The 21618-nt window shown below is 38.6% G+C and overlaps 1 protein-coding gene across 2 annotated transcripts in view; it reads right to left on the bottom strand.

Annotated features, from left to right (window-relative positions):
- Positions 1-21618, bottom strand: part of CREBRF (CREB3 regulatory factor) — a 58509-nt gene that overhangs the window by 19391 nt on the left and 17500 nt on the right. The window contains exons 2-7 of one of the 2 annotated variants that reach the window (XM_040445187.1): positions 18127-18335; positions 15561-15686; positions 12794-13880; positions 6163-6357; positions 4173-4362; positions 2908-2981 (exon numbers count right to left, since the gene is read on the bottom strand). In XM_040445187.1, coding sequence (XP_040301121.1) covers positions 2908-2981; positions 4173-4362; positions 6163-6357; positions 12794-13880; positions 15561-15686; positions 18127-18135 — 1681 coding nt within the window. In that variant the 5' untranslated portion in view covers positions 18136-18335. Of the gene's footprint in view, positions 1-2907; positions 2982-4172; positions 4363-6162; positions 6358-12793; positions 13881-15560; positions 15687-18111; positions 18336-21618 lie in introns of those variants that run through there. The other variant, XM_040445195.1, reaches the window with a different exon arrangement.

The raw sequence follows: 21618 nt of genomic DNA, 5'->3' as shown, positions 1-21618 counted from the left end.
TGACACAGAATAGCCAACATAATTTTGAAAAAACAAAATTGTAGGATTAACAAGGACTTAAACTTACCCGACTTTAAGATTTACTATAAAATTACAGAAATCAAAATAGTTTGTATTCACATAAAGGTAGACAAATGATCAATGGAACAGAATACAGAGTCCAGAAGCAGACTCATACATATAGGGTCAACTGATCTGACAAAGATGAAAAAATAATTGAATGGGAAAAGGAAAATCTTTTTAATGAATGGTGCTTGATCAACTGAATATTCATATGGATAAAAATGAACATCAATTCTCACTCCACACCATAAATAAAAATTAACCTAAAATGGACCATAAACCTAAATGTAGAACCTAAAACTATAGGAATGCTAGGAGAAAACATACAAGAAAATATTTGCATTTTGAAGTTGGCTAAATTTCTCAGAACACAAAAAAATATAAAATATAAAAAGAAAAATGGGCAAATTGGGAGTCCATCAAAATTAAATTTTTTTGCTCTTTGTTAGCTCTTGGGGCTATCTCAGTTTTCCATGACTTGGTTCATTTTCCACTTGGGGATGTCTTAGGGATGTCCCTCTCAGTGTGGTCTTTTATATTTGGGTGCTTGATCTTTAGCAGAAATGATGAATTCATTAACTCCTGTGTTTAGATATTGTTAATCCTTTTCCCTCTAACTGCCAAGTAAATTCCATTTTAACATCTTAAGTGTATAAGTTGTTGAATCCTAAAATAAAGGGGCTAGGGAAGATGAAGGAAGGGTTCTGTGCTGTGCTTAATTCTATGTAGTACAAAACATACAATGCAGAATAACTGAGACCTTCAGAATACAGATAAATAAATAAAAACAGAGAAGGCTAATGCAATATATTTTTCATAAAGTTTAATTTAAGGTTGGCAGCCTATAGTTCCAAATCCCAAATTCTTTTTCAAATGTCACAGATTTTTGAATCACAAATTCCAGGAACCACTCAGCTAATCAGTGGGTGGTGAGTAATGAGTGTTCCACAAAACAGTTAACTGACTGACCGACAAATATCTCAAGGAATCAAGGGCACCACTCTCTTGAGGGATGAACCAGAAACCCTAGGAAGAATTTTCAAACTACATGTGGCAGACTACATGAGAGCATCTCATGGGGTTCTGAAATGACTTCTAATCCAATAGTTACGGCTGGCTGTTCTTTCCCAGAAACTGGAGAAGAGAAGGAAGGCAGAAGGGGAAGAGAAATAAATGAATGAGAAGATCCTCTTCCTCCATGCTGACTAACTGAGAAGAAAATGATAACCTGTTAAAGACAGGCCTATTCCTACATGAAAACAGAGGCTTTATTAGTTTTGGAAATAAGAAAAATTTAAGGCAGCTATCAAAAATCAGTGAGATAGAACACATCCAGAAACACTCCAACTGGCCCTTAGCAATTCCCCAGGTGTTCCCTAATCCAGAATATACTTACATTACAGACCCAAAGCATGTGTGTGGAGATGTAAATTAGCATATACACAAATGCACAAATCTACAGGCACACAGATACACAAACTTATAGTTAAATACATAAATTGAACAACACACAGATAGATGCCTACAAGTGTCCAAGGAAACACAGAGCCAGAAGGCTCCCAAATGGCCCATCATATCTCCCTGCAGTGTAAGTCATCTGGGTTCCAAAATGAAATATGAATGCCTATGGTATTGTAATAATTATGTGTATATGTACTCACAGAGCTCAAGGTCAGAATGCTTCAACAGCAAGAAAGAATAATAGGAAAATGAGTAGATTTCTTTTCTAACAAACCAACTATTGTTTTACCTAACTCATTTATCTGATGAGAGTTCCTGAGTGGCCATTAATAAATAAAACCATCAGCTCATTTCACAAGTTGTAAACTTCACAGTAGGAAATCCTCTTTCTGCCCTCACAAGTGGAAGCAAGATAATCAAGATAAAGGATTAAGAAAACTGCATAAAGTTTAGTGAGCACCTATGTGCCAGACGTGCTGACTTCAGAAAATCTCTGGAAACAAATAACAACTGGTCATTTCGCCACTGATCCACTTTCAGATACAACGTAGCCCAAGAGCTGTCCAGTGAAGAACATAATTTTAGAGGCAAAAGAACATACAAACTCTTATGATACCAGGCTTAAGGAATAGTAATAGAGCAAGGAAGAAAGGAAGAATGGTTCTTATTACAGAAGATCAAGACCAGAGCTTTACAAACCTCTAGAGTGCTGAAAAAGGGTTCCAGGTGTTTTAAATAATAATCCTCTCAGTCCATAAGGGGCTTCCCCTCCCTTGAGCAGCCTACTCTGTTATATCCCAGGATGTCTTAGAGATGATAACTTTTTACATGTGCCATGTTGTAAAAGACTGGGGGGCACTGATCTAAGCCAACAGTTCACAAATATGTGCTAAGATAGTTGCCTAGAGTAATCTGGAGTAGTGTGAAAAATATGGACTCCTGGGTTCTACTTGCACAGACTCCAATTCATTGGATCTGGGAGAAGCCTAGGGATCTATATTTTAACATGTACCCAGATGATTTTTAAGGAGCCATCAAATTTGTAAAACACAGATCTCAATTATCCACTCAAACAGACATTAGTCAATAAAACTGGCTGACCCAGCAATACAATTGTAAAATGGAAGTAGGAGATTATTGTGGTCACAAGTATACAAGCTCTCTAGGGTAGAGAGGAAATTTGGCATGGGGAGCCACAGATACACTCACTAAAAGGAGAACATGAATGAATAAGAGTATGTAGCTTACTGAATGGATGAACAAAAAGGAGGCTGGCCTAAAACTTGGCAGAATACAGGGAAAGCAAATAACAAAACCGAAGAAAAAGAGAGTGGTTGGCAAAATAACAGGAGGTTAATTAAATTCTTAAAAGTTTAGGTTTACCATATTCTGTGTTGAGGCCCCATAATTTCACTTTATTAGCTTCATACTGGGCTTTTTTCTTTAACCGACAAGCCCTGTGAAAGGAAGGAGCAATTAGTTCACTTATTTTTTAAGTGAACATTCAGAATATACTTCTTTTTGCTGCTGTCAAACTATTTTCTAATAGCAACTGAGAATCACTGCCTATTGATGTTTATATCAAGGAACTCAGTTTCCAAAAAACACACAATACAGTCATTAATCCAAACTGATTTTTAAAAAATTTTACCACACATCCAAAAATAAAGCTATGATCAGTACACTAAAATAAACAAACAAAAACTGACAATACCAAAAGAATGTAAAGTGAGTGGAACCATCATATGTTGCTAATTGGGATGTAAACACTACTTACTGCTACTTTGAAAAACAGTAAGTTTTTTAAAATTTACTTTATTACTTCAGAAATATAGTTTGGCAATGTCTTATGAAGTTGAACATGTAGAGAGAAATGCAAACTTATGTTCACACAAACACCTGTAAGTGAATGTTTATGGTGGTTTTATTCATTACTGGCAAGAAGCAGAAACAACCCAAATGCCCCTTCAATTGGGGAATGGATAAACTACAGTGTATCCCCACAGAGGAATACTACTCAGCAACATGGATGAATCTCGAATTCCTCATGCTAAATCAAAGAAGCCAGATTCAAAAGGCTACATATAATTCCATCTATGTGACATTCTAGAAAAGGCAAATCTGTGGGGACAGAAAACGGATTAGTGGTTGTGAGGAATTAGGGGTGGGAGAAGGAGTTCGCTTTACAACGAGGCATGAGGAAATTTTTTAAGGTGATGGAAAATATTCATTATCTTGATTGTGGTGGTGCTTATGTGATTGGGTATGTCTGTCAAACCCATAAAAAGTGTACATTAAAAGGGATATATTTTACCTCAAGTAAATTATATCCCAGTAAAAAATTTGACTTACCACAAAACAAAAATTAAAATTATGACAAACCTTTTCCTTGCTGTAATATAATGCACTTGAGAGTCCTTTCACCTCTCCCCTTTGAAAGCATAATACCATCTCTTGGTACTATGAAGCATAAATGAAGTCTGAATACCATCTTTTATTTTCAAAGGAAAAATTATAATACTCTCATTGTAGTATTTATAAAAACATCTATCTGAGTAAGAGGTTGATGGCCATCCATAAAAGCTCACTTAGAATCTAACCTCACCTCCTAGACTTTATTCACACAGGTGAACAGGATTATCATTTACCTGGAAGCCAGCTTATTTTTTTCCTTCCTTGACCTTGGCCGGGCTGTTAAGGGAAGCTCACTGACTGGAGTCAGATCACTAATCACCTTATTCAGTTTCCGTAGTTCATTGCCTATCTGGAGTAGTTTTTTAGGGTTTGGAGTCAGGTCTTCTACATCAGTTCTCCGTGACTTTTTGACTGCATATTTTCCTATAGATGGTATAAAGAGATTTAAGTTAGATCACTGTATTTAACAAAAGACACATTCTGCAGCCATATTTTAAATCCACATTTCTCCCTCCACCTTTTTTCTTTTTTAGAAGTCTTGGCATGTTTCAGAAGTCTCGGCATGTTAACAGCCTATGCTAAAGGGGCTAGCCTCCTCTCCTTCCCACCTTGTAACTGCAAGAAATGGGGGAAACATGGCACGGAGCCAGTCTTCGCCAAGTCCTTACGCACCTTAGAGTTTCTAGCCCTGGTATGTCAGAATCTTAATTATATCCATGGTGGTAATAAGCATCTCAAACCTCAGGACTTGAGGGCAAGTTCACCAAGCCCAAAAATCAGGGCTAGGGTAGAATATACACCCAGAAAAGACTCTGGAGACTTTACTCAAACCAAGATATTTTGACGCTATGACTGAAAAATTCTCAGACATGTATACCTTGTTGCTGGACTCAAAAGGCCAGCAAATAAAGACCGCTTTTTTTGAAAGCTCTTCCTTGGTTAGTTTGATAAATAATATTACAGAAGGGGGTCTTGCCCTATCACTGCAGGCAAGAGTGATGGGGGGTGAACTATAATACACCAAATAACTTTTCCTAGTACTCGGCACATGCTACCTAGAGCTATTTAGTGGACCTGTCTTTTCATTTCTGGTAGAAAACCGATCTGAAGGCCATATTCACTGACAAACAGTAGAATACAGACTGAGTGCCAGTGGAAAGGGAAAATGAGGCACAGATACACTTTTGATATAATTCCTGTTGTCAAAATTGCTTAGCAACATAAATCTGTAGCATGAGAGATTACTAAAACTGTTTACTGAGAGCCAAACTTACTAGTGCCCTCCCCATTTTCAGTACAGGTTTTAGATCATACAGAATAAAAGAAGAAATTCTACTTAACTACATCTTCCTTTGTTCACCATTGGAAATTTGGCTTGCCTATGATTATAAGTTTCTCCTGACTCCTACTATTCAACTCTCCTCTCTCCAGTGCTTTTCTCTACAATTATTCCCTTTCCTTTCTTTTCCCACCTTTCTTCCCACCTCCATTTTTTTTTTTTTTTAAAGTAGGCTCCACACCCAATGTGGGACTTAAACCCATGACTCTAACATCGAGTTGCATGCTCTACCAATTGAGCCAGTGAGGCGCCCCTTCCTATTACCATTTTGATTCCAATCTCCCTGTTTACATTTCAGCCTGGAGATTGGGCAAGAACAGAAGATAAAGATGCTGGAGCCCAGCCCCTTTCTCCCCAACCCTTCTGGTTTATAGCAACTGTGGCAGGTCGGGAATCGGCAGTCTCCTGGTCATTTCCCGAGTAGGATAAATAGAACAGGAGATGACTAGAAGTTGTTTCTGCACAGGCCTTCCTCCGTTTAGGTGACAGCTCTCACAACTGGTAAAGGCTACTTGTGAGTGTCTCTGCAGTAATAAGTAAATACAGCAGCTCTCCTGTTCCCCTGTCCACTTTGCTAGGAATGGCTGAGTACGCAGGTGCACTTAGTAAGCATTATGGTTTATGGTCTCTATGTAAAGTGACACGAGGCGCACGTGGGTGGCTCAGAAGCATCCAGCTCTTGATTTCAGCTCAGGTTATGATCTCCTGGTTGTGAGATCAAGCCCCGCATTGGGCTCCACACTGAGCATGGAGCCTGCTTATAAGTCTTTCTATCCCTCTCTCTCTGCCCCTCCTCTGAGCGCTCTTTCTCTCAAAATACATAAATAAAGACATTAAAAAAAAAATAAAGTGACACAAAATGTTTGGCTGTAATTCCATCTTACCATGATGTAAGCCATTTTTCTGATACATATTACTTGGCAAGGTATCTCGGTTCCACTCAGATGGCCTGAGCATCCTTTCTTGCTGTGATGGTGTGAGCTGTTCACTATACTCCCAGAAGTACCTTCTTTTACCTCTCTTCCGAGAGGATATTGAAGTCATCTCCTTCAAGTCTTCCACAGAATCATTTTCATAGCCTTAAAAAAAAAAAAATCCCCCCCACCCCCAATTTTTTAAGTTCCATAACTTTCAATATAGCAATAGGGGCAAATAAAAAGATCTATTTGTCACTTGATTCATGTCATCTGAAAACATCACTGGTGTGTCAAAGATAATAGGCCATATAAAATAAGTTAATATGGAAATCTCTAACTCATAAAATATTGAGATTAATAAACAGGGATAACTATACTGTTCACTCGCCTTCTATTTCTCTTTGGTTCTTATAAGTTAGTACATGACATCTTTTGTATCTTCACATAGGCTCTGAGAGAATGATGAAATATAGCTACAGGAATGTCAAATGTACCATTAGATAATGGTACTAAGACATGACACTGTGATTTTTAATGTCTTTCTCCTAAAATTTATGCATCCAAAACATTCCCAGACAGACAGGTGTGTGCATTTCTATGACGGTCTCTTACTAGACACAATTTTGTAAGGCAGGAGTGGTTTTCTTCCTACCTCTGACCCTAACCGTTTTGTAAAAGTACAAAAATGAGAATTCTTGCATAGACTCTCAAATAAAAACATATATGCACAGTCTAATATTTTACTGGAAGAAATCTGCATTTACTTCACTTTTTAAGAAGTTATTTTCCTTACTAATGGGGAGTTTCAGAACATACTTAACACGGAGCTGCTGGAACTGTTGGTCAGACCTCACGCAGAATGACCTACAAATCTAAAATACCTTCAGAGAATGTCCATCTCAGTGTATTCCACATCACTACTTCTAGATATGCAGGGGAGTGGAGATGGGGCCCACACAAGATATATACAACCCTAACGTGGCCAGGAAAACTTGGGCACTTCTGGCCAAGCAAAATGACCACTCTCCTTCCTAAAATCATCACTCCTCTGGAACTGACACTAGAAAGTGATGACATTTGCACATTTTGGAAAAAAGTTAGAATTTGAGAATTTTACCAGGTTTCCTTCAGATTAAGAATTAATCAGAGGGGTGCATGGCTGGCTCAGTTGGTTAAGCATCCCACTCTTGATTTTGGCTCCGGTCATGATCTCGCAGTTTTTACCTTTGAGCCCCACATTGGGGATTCGATCTTTCCCTCTCTCTCTGCCCCTGCCCCAATTGCTCTCTCTTGCTCTCAAAATAAATAAATAAAGGATTAATCAGAAATATGGTCCATTTATATGACATTTTAGAAAAGGCAAAACTAGAAAGTGGCTTCCAGGCATTGGGGGTGGAGGGAGGGGCTGACTATAAGGAACACAAGGGAAATTTGGGGGGGGTGATCAAACTCTTCTATATCCTGATGGTTACACAACCACCAGTACATACGCTTGTCAAAACTCAAAGAAGTATACACTTAAAGAAGGCTGAATTTTATGTATGACAATACATAAAATAAACAATGCAATAAACATGACTTTTTAAAAAAAGAATCAATTTGGAGATCAGAATGATTTCAGGGCAACAATCAAGAGAAGCTTCTGCAGCACTGCTAGCATTAACAGCATGAGAGTTGCACACGTGGTAGTTTAAAACAATATGGCAAGGGATGTGACAGTGAACTTCAGGTTCTTCTTAAGACATGATCCAGAAGTTGAGTCACACAATCATTCCTAGAAGTCTGATTTTTAAAAACTGTGTTAGATACATAAAGCAATGGCTTTGGTCTATTTATTTGTGCCACCGTTAGACTTCAAATTAAAGGATTTTATCTTGTTCCAGTTCTCAACCTAGTTTTGGAAAAGGCGCAAGGGCAATACTGTGCCACCAGAAATGGTGTTTTCACCAAGAAAAGCTTACTGGCTCGAACAAACTACCGGCCCACAGGTATTAACCTAGTATGGCTGGGAACACCTCAACACAGGCAGGTGGACCAACAAAAACACTCCCAACTTCCTACCAATGTCAAGAACCAGTGTTCCACAAAAAAACGAAACAAACGAACAAACAAGCCAAAACAGAAACAGACTCACAGATACAAGAAACAAACCATATACAAGATACAAAGAGGGACGGGATGGTGGGTGAAATACGTGAAGGGGATTATGATGTATATTTTTCCAGTTATAATAAAGTACAGCTTTAGGGATATAAAGTACAGCTTAGGGAATAATCAATAATACTGTCATAACTGTATGTGACAGATGGTAACTAGACTTATTGTGGGGGTCATTTTATAATGTGTATAAATGTTGAATCACTATATTATACACCTGAAACTAACATTGTATATCAACCATACTTTCATTAAAAATAAATAAATAAAATTTAAAAAAAAAGTAAAAAAAAAAACCCTTTGTATGGTGACAGACTTGACTTATGGAGATCTTTTTGTAATATATAAAAATAACGAATCACTACGATGCACACTTGAAACTAACAGGATACTGGATGTCAATTATACTTTAATAAAAAAATGAAAGAACTAGTGTTCCATATTGAAATCTACCCTAGCCCAAAGTAGAAAAGAAATTTTTTCCTATACAGCTTCCTCAGGCAACCCATCCCTCTGGCAATTTATCTGATATTCTCCCCTACTTAGCAGTTCTCTTCAGGTGGCCTGGATTTCTGGCAAAACACTGTCTATCTCATTTAATGTACCTACACATTTCACTTACAGATATTTGAGACTTCTAAGAGCCTGGTAAAAAAAAAGACATTTTTTAACCCTATTTACACAAAGAAACAGGCTCATGGAGGCTTTAAGTGACTTGGCAGACCTGGAACTGGTGACCCAAGTCCCGTGACTCAAGGAGTCTAGCTCCTCTTGGTCTTCTCTCTTTTCCTATCTGTCTAGTTAAACGGTCTCAATGGATTTTTCTTCACATATATCCTGTGTCAAATTCAAAGAATGATGAAGATTTCAATTTCTTCGGTCCACTCAAATTAGTTACCAGTTTTATTTATTTATATACGGTCAGCCTTTTCCAAAAAAACATTGAAGGGCCATCAATAACGTATTGACCTAACGTATTAACATTTTCTAGTAACATACACCACAAATTCACCATAACACACACACACAGACAGTCATACATACACAATGGATTTCTTAAAGATGGCCACTTTGCAACACAGAGACCACCGTGAGTAAGTCGAATGCAGAAAAATATATTCCCAGATCATAAGTCTAGCATTTAAGGTAATTAAATATTTCTCAAAGTATGTTCTCAGAAACACTATTACCATAAGATAGGCCTTCATCCCCAAGTGAGTTCTGTGGTCAAATAAGTTTTAAGAAACCCTCATCCTGCATCTCTCTCTTGCCGAGTCACACTACACACAAGCGGATTAAAAGACTGAGAAATCGTAACAGTAAACAAACCCACTCAACTCTAAATTTCATGAAGATAAGAATCATGTCTCCCTTGTTCATCTCTAGATAGCCAATACCAAATACACACGGTGCCTGACACAAAAGTAGGCACTCAGAAATATTTTTCTTTTAAATTTTTTTTTTCAACATTTATTTATTTTTGGGACAGAGAGAGACAGAGCATGAATGGAGAAGGGGCCGAGAGAGAGGGAGACACAGAATCGGAAACAGGCTCCAGGCTCCGAGCCATCAGCCCAGAGCCTGACGCGGGGCTCGAACTCACGGACCGCGAGATCGTGACCTGGCTGAAGTCGGACGCTCAACCGACTGCGCCACCCAGGCGCCCCGTGAAATATTTTTCTTTTAACAAATCAAGTATTTGTTTAACGCAACACTTCCATGAAGCCTTTTTCCCTTTTCTTTTCATTTGCTGGATCACCATACTGATCTGACTCACTCCTTCCTGACATGATTATCAGATGGAAATCAAAAAGGCCACGTTTATTCTGTAAAATTCTAATCACACATCGTTGGTTAGTGCAGACTACCAGTAAAGTCAATCGTGAAAATGTTTAGGAGGGATTACAAAATAAACTTTCTTTCTGGGGGCCCAATTCTTATTATTACAACCATGTAATCCCAATGACCCCGAATAGTCACAGCCTGTCCACAGAATAGGCTCTATTAAAACTTGGGAGCAAGGCCAAAGTAGGGACTGGAACTCCATTTTACACCTTTCCTGGAGCTTTGTAGGCTCAGGCACTGTTGTAGCCAACTGCCAAGAAACAGCATCAAGGGAGCTAGTCATCACAAAAGGGCCTTTGTAACTGTCTGCTGCAAATTAAACCAATCGACCCACTCTAAAACTAGCACTCTGAAGAAACTACAACTATCCCCACTTTTCTGCTTCAAAGAATGTCTTCCTGCTTCTTACCAGTAACTCACTTTTGCATTCCTGAAGTCACTTGTTTAGCTCTTTCTTCCAAGAAAAAGGGAAATTTTCACTAGCAAATGTGAATAAAGCCCAAATAGTACCACAAAATTGTGTTGGTTATGTGGTTAAATCATGTCATTCATTACCATTTGTGAGAACTGTCCAAGTAATACTAACCAAAGAGGCTTTACTTCAAGTCAACTGGAAATGAGTGAATTAAATGCCATCCAAACATTTAGCATTGTTAAACAGAGCCAAGAGGAGAGTTTTACCCTGCTGAGTGCCAGCCAAAGCATTTCTGTTTCAAAGTAGTGTTGGTTAACACCAGCAAGCTCACAAATCAGGATAATTCTACAGGAGACAGGGCAAGAGAATGTGGCATGAGGGCAACACCAACTATAACACTGGTCCCCCCTCCCTATGAGAGTCAAAAGGCTGAGAAAATGGAAACGAGGGTCAACTCATCAAGTGATCTCTCTTCGCGGACCTACTCATCTCTCAACACATTTATCCAGGCAAAACCACATTAAAAGATAAAGGGTGAATTTAAAGTGGACTTGAAAGTCAAAGAAAAGCAAAACTACAACCAGAAGTGAGACAGACAGTACAGTCCTTGGTGATGGTGGGATTGACTGACTCCCTCTGATTTATATTTTCCTTTAAGTACCCACTGGCAAAGGCATCTCTTTCCCCACGCTTTCCATTTCCCTTAGTTATTACTCATCTCTTTATCTCACTCTTCCCCTACCCTCCTACCCTGATCCTAAGTATGGAACTCAAAGCAATAGGCGTGATCTATAGACCTTGATGACCACTCATAAACAGCACTCTGGTCTTCCCATGGGAGGGAGCTACATAACTTACCACTAGCTACAAAGACAACTTTCCCTGAAACATCTCAGAGCAGATTTTTTTTAAAAAAAGATTAAAAAAAAATTTTTTAAGTAATCTCTACACCCAACCTGGGGCTCAAACTCACAACCCTGAGATCAAGAGTCACAGGCTCTACCAACTGGGCCAGCTAGGTGACCCTCAAAGCAGATTTCATTAATTTGTTGACAGGAAAGTTTTCCAGCTAAGTAGAAAAACAAGTGTTCTATCTAGACGACACAGAGTTCTAAAGCAAACCAAAAAAAGGCAAAAGCCCTTTTCCTCCACGTTAAATTTAAAGGATCCTTTCCTTACTTAAAACTCCACCCAAGTCAAACAACTGGGTTGTATCAAACACACACATCTAAGCATTTGTTACGATAGAAAGATTTCATTAAAGGTAAGTCTTTCGGCAATAATAGTGCTTCAAGGGCTACCATACAGCTACCGTGGCTTAAAAGCCTTTTTGAAAATTAAATATTAATGTTTATACTGCTAGAAATTCCAGCAATCATAACAAAAGGGCTCTCTCTGACAACTGATAAAGTTTAAAAACTAACTTCGTTTTTTTATGTACAAGTTATAGTATCAACATTATTTCTGAAGAAAATAACTTTTGCTTAAATTTGAAGATCTTCACTTCTTTGTGCAGTTTAAACTGTGTGCCACTTGGCAATACCATTTTCATAAATACTATACAAGCCAACAGTGGCAACAGCCCGAGCACGTAAATGCTGAATGAAGGGAACCAGTTCCCACAGGTTTCTTTTCTTTCTCCCGTTTATTTATATGTGCTGTACATCAATAAAGCAGAGTAGCCTGCATACGCATTAAATTACAGCATGTATTTTTCTTAAATGGAAAAACACTGTGAATGAAAGATGGGGCAGACACAAAGAAAAAGCTCTTTTTTACATTATTGACTAAGGAGGCCTTGCTGGTTACAAGCATAAGTAATACAAACCATCGTCACTTGGTTTACCATTGTGGGCCCTCCTAACTTGCCTCGACTGTAACAGAAGTCCATGTGTATAAATAGGAATATTTTTAAGTCAATCTATTCTTGGTATCTTTGCACAGCTGCTGCAGAGAGTAACAAAGTAGGTCCCTTAACATAAGATAAATTAAGAAGAAGCTCCTGAAGAATAGCCTGTAAGAGCAGCAGTGATTATTTCAGAACTGCCTGAATAGAAAAAAGCAATTCCATATCTGATCCAAGATAGTAAGTCATTTGATCCCCAAACTAAGACAAAGAAAATACCCGTATCTCAAGATAGCAAAAAGGTCATTCTGGTAAGCCTCCAAGCATTACCATACCTGGCTCAGAGAAAGTGTCACTAATATCATCATCTTTGTCATCTTCATAATCCTCTTCCTCCTCTTCCTCCTCCTCATTTTCAGAAAGTTCATGCTCACTCCCAAATCCTTCATCATGGTCCTCATCGTCAGCATCTTCCTCGTCTTCTTCATCTTCTTCAGGACTGCATTTGGTTGGCTGTTCACCCAAGTTGTCGGAGACAAAAAGGGAGTAATTGTGCTCTTCTTTTTTCTGGGATGAATCTGAGACCAATGTGCTGGCAGAAAGGCTGCTACTCTCTCCTGCTACAATTGACCCAGGACCCTCCTGGGACAGGGGACTGAGTAATAGTTCCTGGGTTTCTTTAAAAGGCAAAGCTGGAGTGGCATGACCCTGAAGAGGCTCCAGCCCTTTTTTCTCTGGTCTTTTTGCTACTGCACCACAGTAGCAGGTGTTCTCCTTTGCTGCATCTGCGTGAATCTGGCTCAACAAGGGCCGGCTCTGCTGCACTGGGTTGATCTTTACCTTTGCCTTTTTTACATAGTCTTTACATTCAACATGAAAGTTCACCTTTTCATTATGATACATGTTGGTCTTCACCATGATCTGTGTGCTTGAAGTGGGTTTACTTGCTTTTTGGACACAGTCTGACAAAGGGACCTCAGCCTGAAGAGTCTTAGAAGAACACACAGGGGCAGCTGCTCTGCTTGAGATCTTTTTACTAGGGAATGAAGAGGGCAAAGGAGCTTGTTTGACACTGAAAAGTGAATCAGGGTAATAAAGGGAATCGGAAACAGACTGAGAGTCCTCACTATTAAGCTGGGCCAAAGTTGGAGTTTTACTTATGACCTCTTCATCTTGGTAAGGACTAGAAAAGTCATCAAGACCCAAGTAATCCACTTCTTTTGTTCCCCAGATGTCACAGCTGGTTAGTTTGGTATACTTTGTTAAGTCTTCACAGTATGTATCCCACTGTTCCCAGTTTGAGGTTAAAGCACCCTCATTATCCAGGACATCTGTGAAAGACTCCAGATTTTCAATGTCTTTGCAGTCCTCCAAAGAAAGGAAGTTGTCTCTAGGATTCTGTTGATAGTTCATCTCTCTATCCTGAGAAAAGTTAAAAAAAAAAAAAATCACACACCACATTTTAGGAAAGAAACATTCACCTCCATCCTCACATCCATATATCAAATTGGTAAATCAGTACTTGACCTCTGGTCTGTTCTATTTTAAGATAAAGGCTATTTACAGGTCACTTTACCATTCCATACAATATCATTTCCCGGCGCAAGGAAAAAAAAAGGGAAAATATGCCCCTTGGGAGGCTTAGGTATGGTCTAAATATCAAGGGCTCTTGAACTTTACTATAAACACTCTTCCTGAAAAAGCTTTACATTTCCTGATCTTTGACTTAGGATTTGAGGAACTCCTTAGAAACGAGGTTCAATTACAAAGCAAATAATGAAGACCTTACCTTCATCACAGAAGGATCTGTCTTCTTAAATGAGAACTTAATATTGAGGCAAAGAGCAAACCAAAGAAGAGTTGAAACTCAGCCACAGAAGGGTATGATTTTCAGTAAGACCTTGTTAACAACACCTGGGCATGGGGACTATATTACTTCTCACAAGTATGATACTCCTCATGAACAGACATAGGATTTTTAAAATAGGTCAGTGAGACTATGCAGTCATTAAAAAGAATGCAGTTAAGGTCTAATGTACTAACACAAAAGGCTGCTCACCATGAGTCTTTATGTTAAAAGGATTAAGTTACAGAATACCGTATCTACAAATATGTCACCCAACTTAAAATACTCATATATTTATATATAAGCAGAAAAACTCTGTTAGGAGTACCTATCTTTGGGGAGGAAAGTTTGGAGGGTGGAGGTTCAGGAAGGAAACAAGGAAAATTTTCACTTTTTCGGCGTGCTTTTGTTCTGTTTTGATTTTTCCATTTGTTTGGGGCTTTTTGTGTTTTGTTTTTGCTTTTATATGTGTGTCTCTGCGTGTTTTTATGGCTTTAATGAAATACAGCTTACAGACCACAAAATTCACCTATATCAAGTGTACAATTCAATGATTTGTAGTAAATTAGCCGGTTTGTGTACTTAGTTTTAGTTTTTCAGTTTTTATATACTTCCATGTTGCTTAAATGGTATGTAATTAAAATTAAAAAAAAATTTTTTTTAGTACTCTTAGGTGTCTATTTACCTCGAGAATAAGTAATAAGTATACTGTTTGGAATTGCTATTTTTACCTCACATTCTTTGCATCAGATGCTTTGCTCAACGTTATCATTCCTAAATATCCCAGCTGAAGAGCCCGTTAGCAGTTAGGCATATCAAAAAAGCTTCCCATCCTCATCAACAAAAGCTGGACTTATCTAAAGGTAAACTCTCCTCTATTTTCTTTTATGTGTGTGCATGTGTGTATGTATAGAATTATTTTTTTATAATTATAATGCATATTTTAAAATTCTAGTATAATTAACATACAGTGTTATTTTAGTTTTAGGTATACAATACAGTGATCCAACAATTCGATACACTACCCAGTGCTCCTCATGGTAATCCCCTTCACCTATTTCACCCATCCCCTCACCCACCTGCCTTCCTTTTACTCTTTTCAATTTTAGCCGTCTAAAATTACTAGACTGACAGTCACGAGAATCAAACTTGACATCCTTTCTCTTTTCAGGCATTTATAAATGAAAAAAAAAAAAGATACCACAACATTTTTACCCCAAATCAATTAAAGCAGAATCCAAGAAAGTGTTACTTACCAGTTCATACATGAAATCTGGATCTGAACTGTTTGCTAAGAGATCTGTGCTCATCAGAGTCTGTTCTGAAAAGGTGTGGCTTCGAAAGGCATCCCCAAAAGGCGGATCCATTCCGCTTACACTAGGCTACAACAGAGTGATTTTAATTTTAGACAAGTTAAAGACTACTCCAAGGCCAATTTATTACACATACACCCCACTCCCGTGCCTAGTAACTTATTATTTTAGAATTTTGTATATTTCCTACTTTTTAGTGCATTTAAGAGATTTAATTAGCATTAAATTGTGACCTTAAACTAGGAAAACAATGAAGATGCATTAAGAACAGAAAAAGGAATAGTGGCAACTGTTAATAATATCTAACTTCTAAAAACTGAAGTTTATTTAGCCACTAGAATCAGCCTACACTACTTAATGAGTACTTTTATTCAGCTATATGACATTTCTTCAAATCTATCTCTAACAACACTCCCTCTTCTAACTCCCCGAGTTAGAAGAGTAGAGAATTCTGGCATCTGTAGTGCAACAAGTGCATCCAGGAACGTGATGAAGATAGGAACAGCCAAATATCCAAAAATCCTACTGGTGAGACCAGACACTTGGGCATGAGCTCAGTAACCTTTATCTTGATACCCCACCCCCTCCTGCCAAAAAAAATCCTGATTCCAGAAAAGGGTACCATTCATTCTGTAATAAAATTAGGGGGAAAAAACTTGGCACCCAGAGTTGATGCTCCTTTTCTCCATCCCCCTTTTCCATTTCAACATCTATATAAATCACTCCAGAGTGAAGTCAGGACTCACACTCCAAAGTGGCCAAACAAGTGAATGGCCAAACTTTGAAATCTAACTTGGATGAAGGAAGAAGATGGGAAAGAATAAAAATTCTCTCTTTTTTGTCCTTCTGCAAGTTTTTGCTGAAACTTAAAAAAATTATATTAGCCAATTTGCTTGTATTTCTCTATTCATATAGCTTCTACCTACCACGGACTGGCCTTTCTTTTTTTTTTTCAACGTTTATTTATATTTGGGACAGAGAGAGACAGAGCATGAACGGGGGAGGGGCAGAGAGAGAGGGAGACACAGAATCGGAAACAGGCTCCAGGCTCTGAGCCATCAGCCCAGAGCCTGACGCGGGGCTCGAACTCACGGACCGCGAGATCGTGACCTGGCTGAAGTCAGACGCTTAACCGACTGCGCCACCCAGGCGCCCCACGGACTGGCCTTTTTACACACTCTCCTATCATGTTTTTTCTTCATTGGCACTTCCCAACCCATTCTTTTCTTTCTCTGATTTTTCCCAACCCTACCAGGCCACATGCTCAAAGTAAGTGTTTTATAGCTCTAAATTCAAGTATTCAGTAAAGAGCAAATGAAACTTTGAATGGGGAAGAACTCTGAACGAGTACAGGTAGTCTACTTGGCACAGAGATTGGGGTGGAGACAGGCCCCTGGTTTTAATATCAACCAGCAAATCCCCTTTCTTTGCCTCTGCTGCCTGCCTCTGAGCCTCTAGACAGTCCCACCAAGTTGCTTATTTTCTGTGTTCAAGGTGTAATTCTGCCTGGCCCCACATAAAGCCACCTAAGAGTCCCTGCCCTCTCATTATTTCTAGGGTTCTCCTCAGCACTGAACAAACAGAAAGAGGTAAGGGGGTAAGAACTAACCACTGGAGGGGGACAGGAAGAAGTATGGATGTGCAATGGGGATTAAAAGGGCTTCATGGGGCAGGGCACCTGGGTGGCTCAGTCGGTTAAGCTTCCAACTTCGCCTCAGGTCATGATCTCACGGTTTGTGAGTTCGAGCCCCACGTCGGGCTCTGTGCTGACAGCTCAGAGCCTGGAGCCTGCTTCAGATTCTGTGTCTCTGTCTCTCTCTGCCCTGCCCCCACTCACACTCTGTCTCTCTCTCACAAATAAATAAACATTAAAAAAAAGGGGGGGGCTTCATTAGTTTTTTCAGAAATTGCCTCAAACCAGAGCTAATCAATTCTAAGTAGTTACCATAATATAAATAGACATAATCATTCAGAAATGTTTTCTGGGAGGTGTATGTGTGTGTGTATGTATATAAATATATATACATACACACACACATACACACACACATATGGGAACATAAGTGTGTGTATGAAAGAGAGAAAGGTTGAAATATCTCACCATTTCCCTTTAACTACTTTTCAATTCAGTAGGCATACATGCAAAGGAACAAACGGGAAACAGGAAGTAGACACGGAGATGGAAGTGGGCTTTTTGTGGCAGACTGATATTTTCAGGGAAGTTGGGTTAGCCTCCATAAAGCCAGCAGACCTGTCCCCCTTCTAACCAGCTTTTCATTCACCATGTTTCCCATGTCAAGCTCATTACATTTCAAAGTGGTAGCAAAGGAGGAAATAGAAGCAATGGAAGGAAGGACATGTATTCAAACCTAGCTGAGGTGGTAAGTAAAATGTCTTAAAGAGAGTGTTTGTCAAGTTGTGTTAAGATTCAGAGAACTTACAGAATCAATGGTATACTTTTCTGCAGTGGGAAAATATAAAACTTTGTAACTACTCTGTTGTAATTTACCTGAGGCATTTCCAAGCCCAGATCCTGTGAGTCCGATGGCAAACTTTTCTTTTTCCTTGTTTGTAAATTCCTTTCCAGCTTTACTTTTAATTTCAAGATCAAAGACGATTTTCACAATAAATGCCAGGTTTTCCCAGAATGCCTTCAATTTCAATGCTTGGATCACTGCTTTTTTTTTTTTTTTTTTTTTTAAGTAATTCTGTGTGAATCTGTCAAACAACAACACAAAGTAACTTTACTGAGTGCCATTAAAAACAAGTTGACCTTTCAAAAATGACATTAACAAAGAACATTTTAAAGGAGTAAGTCTTAGGGTTGCAATTTCAAGAATTTGGTCATTTCTTGGTAGTAACTTTCCTGAAACTCACCATCTCTCTATTTGTTTCTAAAACAGGGTAAGTCAATAACCAACTGGCAACATTAAAAAAAAAACCACCTTGACAAAATTAACTGAGGCCTACCTTTTCCTGTGATTTGAAAGATACCTAATGTTAAATAAAGTTCCCATTCATTTTATGTTCTGTATGAGAAACGATAATGTCTCAACATTTAATTCCATCTGTTGTGTAATTATTACTGTGAAACCGATCTACATTTTATATCTCTTATAAATCTACAAGAGTAACGAATAAATAAAGTCAACAACGGAATTTAACACATCATCCTCTGCATTAAATAAAATCACATTCATAACAGCATATGCAACATTATTCTTTGAGTTATAAGTGAAAGCTGTCCTTGAAATGAGAATTATTCCAGTAAGTTTTTTATAACTTATTTAACAACATGTTTATCCTGGGGAGAAACAGGGATTAAGGATTACTCTGCAGAGGGGTTTCAAGGGTTAAATTAAGTAATGATTGCAAATCACCTTGCACAGTGTCTTGACTATGGTGGATTAATTCCCTTTTTCCTTCTCTGTGAAGGCCTTAATTATACCCACTTCATCAACTTTTCCTGTCAGTGGTTCTCAAAGCATGATCCTAAGACCAGCAGCATCAGCATCAACTTAGAGATGTGTTAACGAGTGCAAAATTTTGGGCTTCAACCCAGAGCAGCTAAAGCAGAAACTCTGGGAGTGTTTCTTCCAGTTATGTCTTTAACCCTCTAGGCAATTCTGATTCTCCCTAAAATTTGAGAACCACAGCTCTACACTCAACTCTTTGCTCTCATTTCTGCCTAGTTGCAGTATTGTTTCTTGGATTGATGTAAAGAGCCAATTTAAGCTGAGCTGCTCCATAGTTAACACATCTGCACTAGAGGATTAGAATAGTACATTATATCAATTTCAAAGGCCTCTGCTGAACAAATAAGAGACTGTCAACAAGGGATTCAACAATTGGTCCACTTTTTAGATTAATAAATTGACAACCATTTGTATTTCCTGGATCTTTGCTGGGCTCTCCCCTCTGGTGAGCTCTCATTCTTACGCTACTGTTCTAGCCTAGAAAACACCATCGAGTGCCCAGACTGGGCCTAGAAACAGAATTAACATCTCAATAATTATGCATCTCAATCCAATGCTACAGTCTAACCAGATTATTCCCTGCTCCTGCCAAAGGCCAGTTCTAGTCTAGCTTCTCCTAATGCAGCCTTCCTTCTGCCTTGGTCCTACTACTGATACATAATCTCAGTCGAAATTCTTCCCTTGATTCCTGTGAGAAACAGGGTCAGGTTGCCTTTTCTAGACCTATTACTTTAGATTCCAAAAAGGAATATGATTCAAATGATGCATTCAACAAACTGGGTTAGTAAGGACCTGGGAGACAAGTTTGATACTCTAAAACCTGAAGTTTACCCTTACTAAGCAACAGGGCTGAAGAACTCAAGAAAAACTAAGTTCTATTCAACAAATACTTACTGACGTCTATCAAGGACACCAGCTACCAACAACTTGGTTTATCAGGGAAACACTGGACCAAAAAAGGGCCAAGTTCTAGTCGCAGCTCTCACTTGCAAACTATACAACACTGAGTAGGTCAATCTTTCTAAGCCTCATGTTTCTCATTTCTAGAAAGAAAACACTACTACTAAAAATACTAGTTTCCTTGCCACTGAATTCTCCGAGCCACAAAACCATGTACAGATACAAATACAGGTATATCCCACTTTTTGAAGTTCATGTTATGCCACCTCACTTTTACAAAAGACCTACATCAGTACCAGTTTTTGCTAACTGAAAGAAATCCAGAGCAAACTTTTGTTTTTATGAAAAAAGGTGAAAATAGTGTTAAGCATTTGTTGGGCCCCTATAGAGGCAGTGGCACACCACAAGCAGAGCAGTGAGAGTAGCCTCACCAGCTCCTTCCCTGGGAACCACATTCAGCATCTCAGCATCAAGCTGCCACAGCTTGAACGGTGTCTGTGAGCATCTGTGCTTTATCTACATTTATTTTGCGCATGTGTTAGCAAGAGTATCCTAAGGTTATCAGGAAACCCTAGGAGAGGTTATTTTTCGGGTCTGGGAATGATCAAAATTTTTCCTCATAATTAATGATAATTGCTTCTCCACCTTATGACATTTCAGCTTACGAAAGGTTTCAGAAGAGCGTTCTAGTTTTGCATAGCAGGAGAAACCTTTTTTTATTTAAAATTTTATTTAAACACTGGACATCAAAACTAGGCTGTCAATGCAATTAGCAAAAAGACCACTTGTTTGGAGCACTTGACAGGAGACCTGGATTCCAGTTTTGATCCCATAATTAAAACTAAACAGTCTTATGACTTTGAACAAGTTATTTAAATTTATGACTGAGCACCCAGGCCGAGGAATTACAATTATTTTCCTTTAACTATGTAACAGGAATGCTATGAGACTTGAATGAGATATTAAGTTAGGATGTACTAATAAAATAAATCTGAAAAGTGATTATTATCAACAGGTATATTTTGCCAATGCTTTATTTTGTTGCACAGTAGTCCATCTCAGCAGCTCAACATTTGTGACAGTTATTGGCAGCAAGGCTGAATGTTTTAAGGACACCAATTCCCAAAGAGAGGGTATCCACCATGTAAAGAGTTGAGCACGCACTCCTGGAGTAAAGGTCCTTAGGTGCTTCTCCCAGTCTCTCGGGTAGCAGCAAACAGGATGGGCGAAGAGCCAATTGTACCCCAAGCAGCAGAACCTCTTTTCAGTAATAAACTTTCTCAGTCTCTAAAACTAATGATCCAAGGTCACAATCAATTATCTTCATTCCCAAGGTTTTCCAAATGCTTCATACCATTCCAAACATTTATTGTGAAACAACTACAAACAACAAAATTCCCCACCGAAAAGTGGAAGGGAAAAAAAAGAATAAAGATTTCTACACCAATTACCATTGCACAGAATCTTCTGTAACGATACACCGCTCCCAAATCATCTTCTATACTGGGGAGCCATATACAGAGGGCACATTAATGTTTAGATGAGCAAGTAACAAGAGGAAAAGTGTAACAATGGGCTTTTCAGGAGGCCTTCATACTTCTCAAGAATACCCACTATTTTACTCA

This window comes from Herpailurus yagouaroundi, unplaced genomic scaffold, assembly GCF_014898765.1.
Source record: "Herpailurus yagouaroundi ecotype Mexico unplaced genomic scaffold, PumYag 29, whole genome shotgun sequence".
In the NCBI taxonomy this organism is placed as follows: domain Eukaryota; kingdom Metazoa; phylum Chordata; class Mammalia; order Carnivora; family Felidae; genus Herpailurus; species Herpailurus yagouaroundi.
The sequence above is the reverse complement of the archived record's forward strand: the minus strand, read 5'-3'. Positions and strand labels throughout refer to the sequence as shown.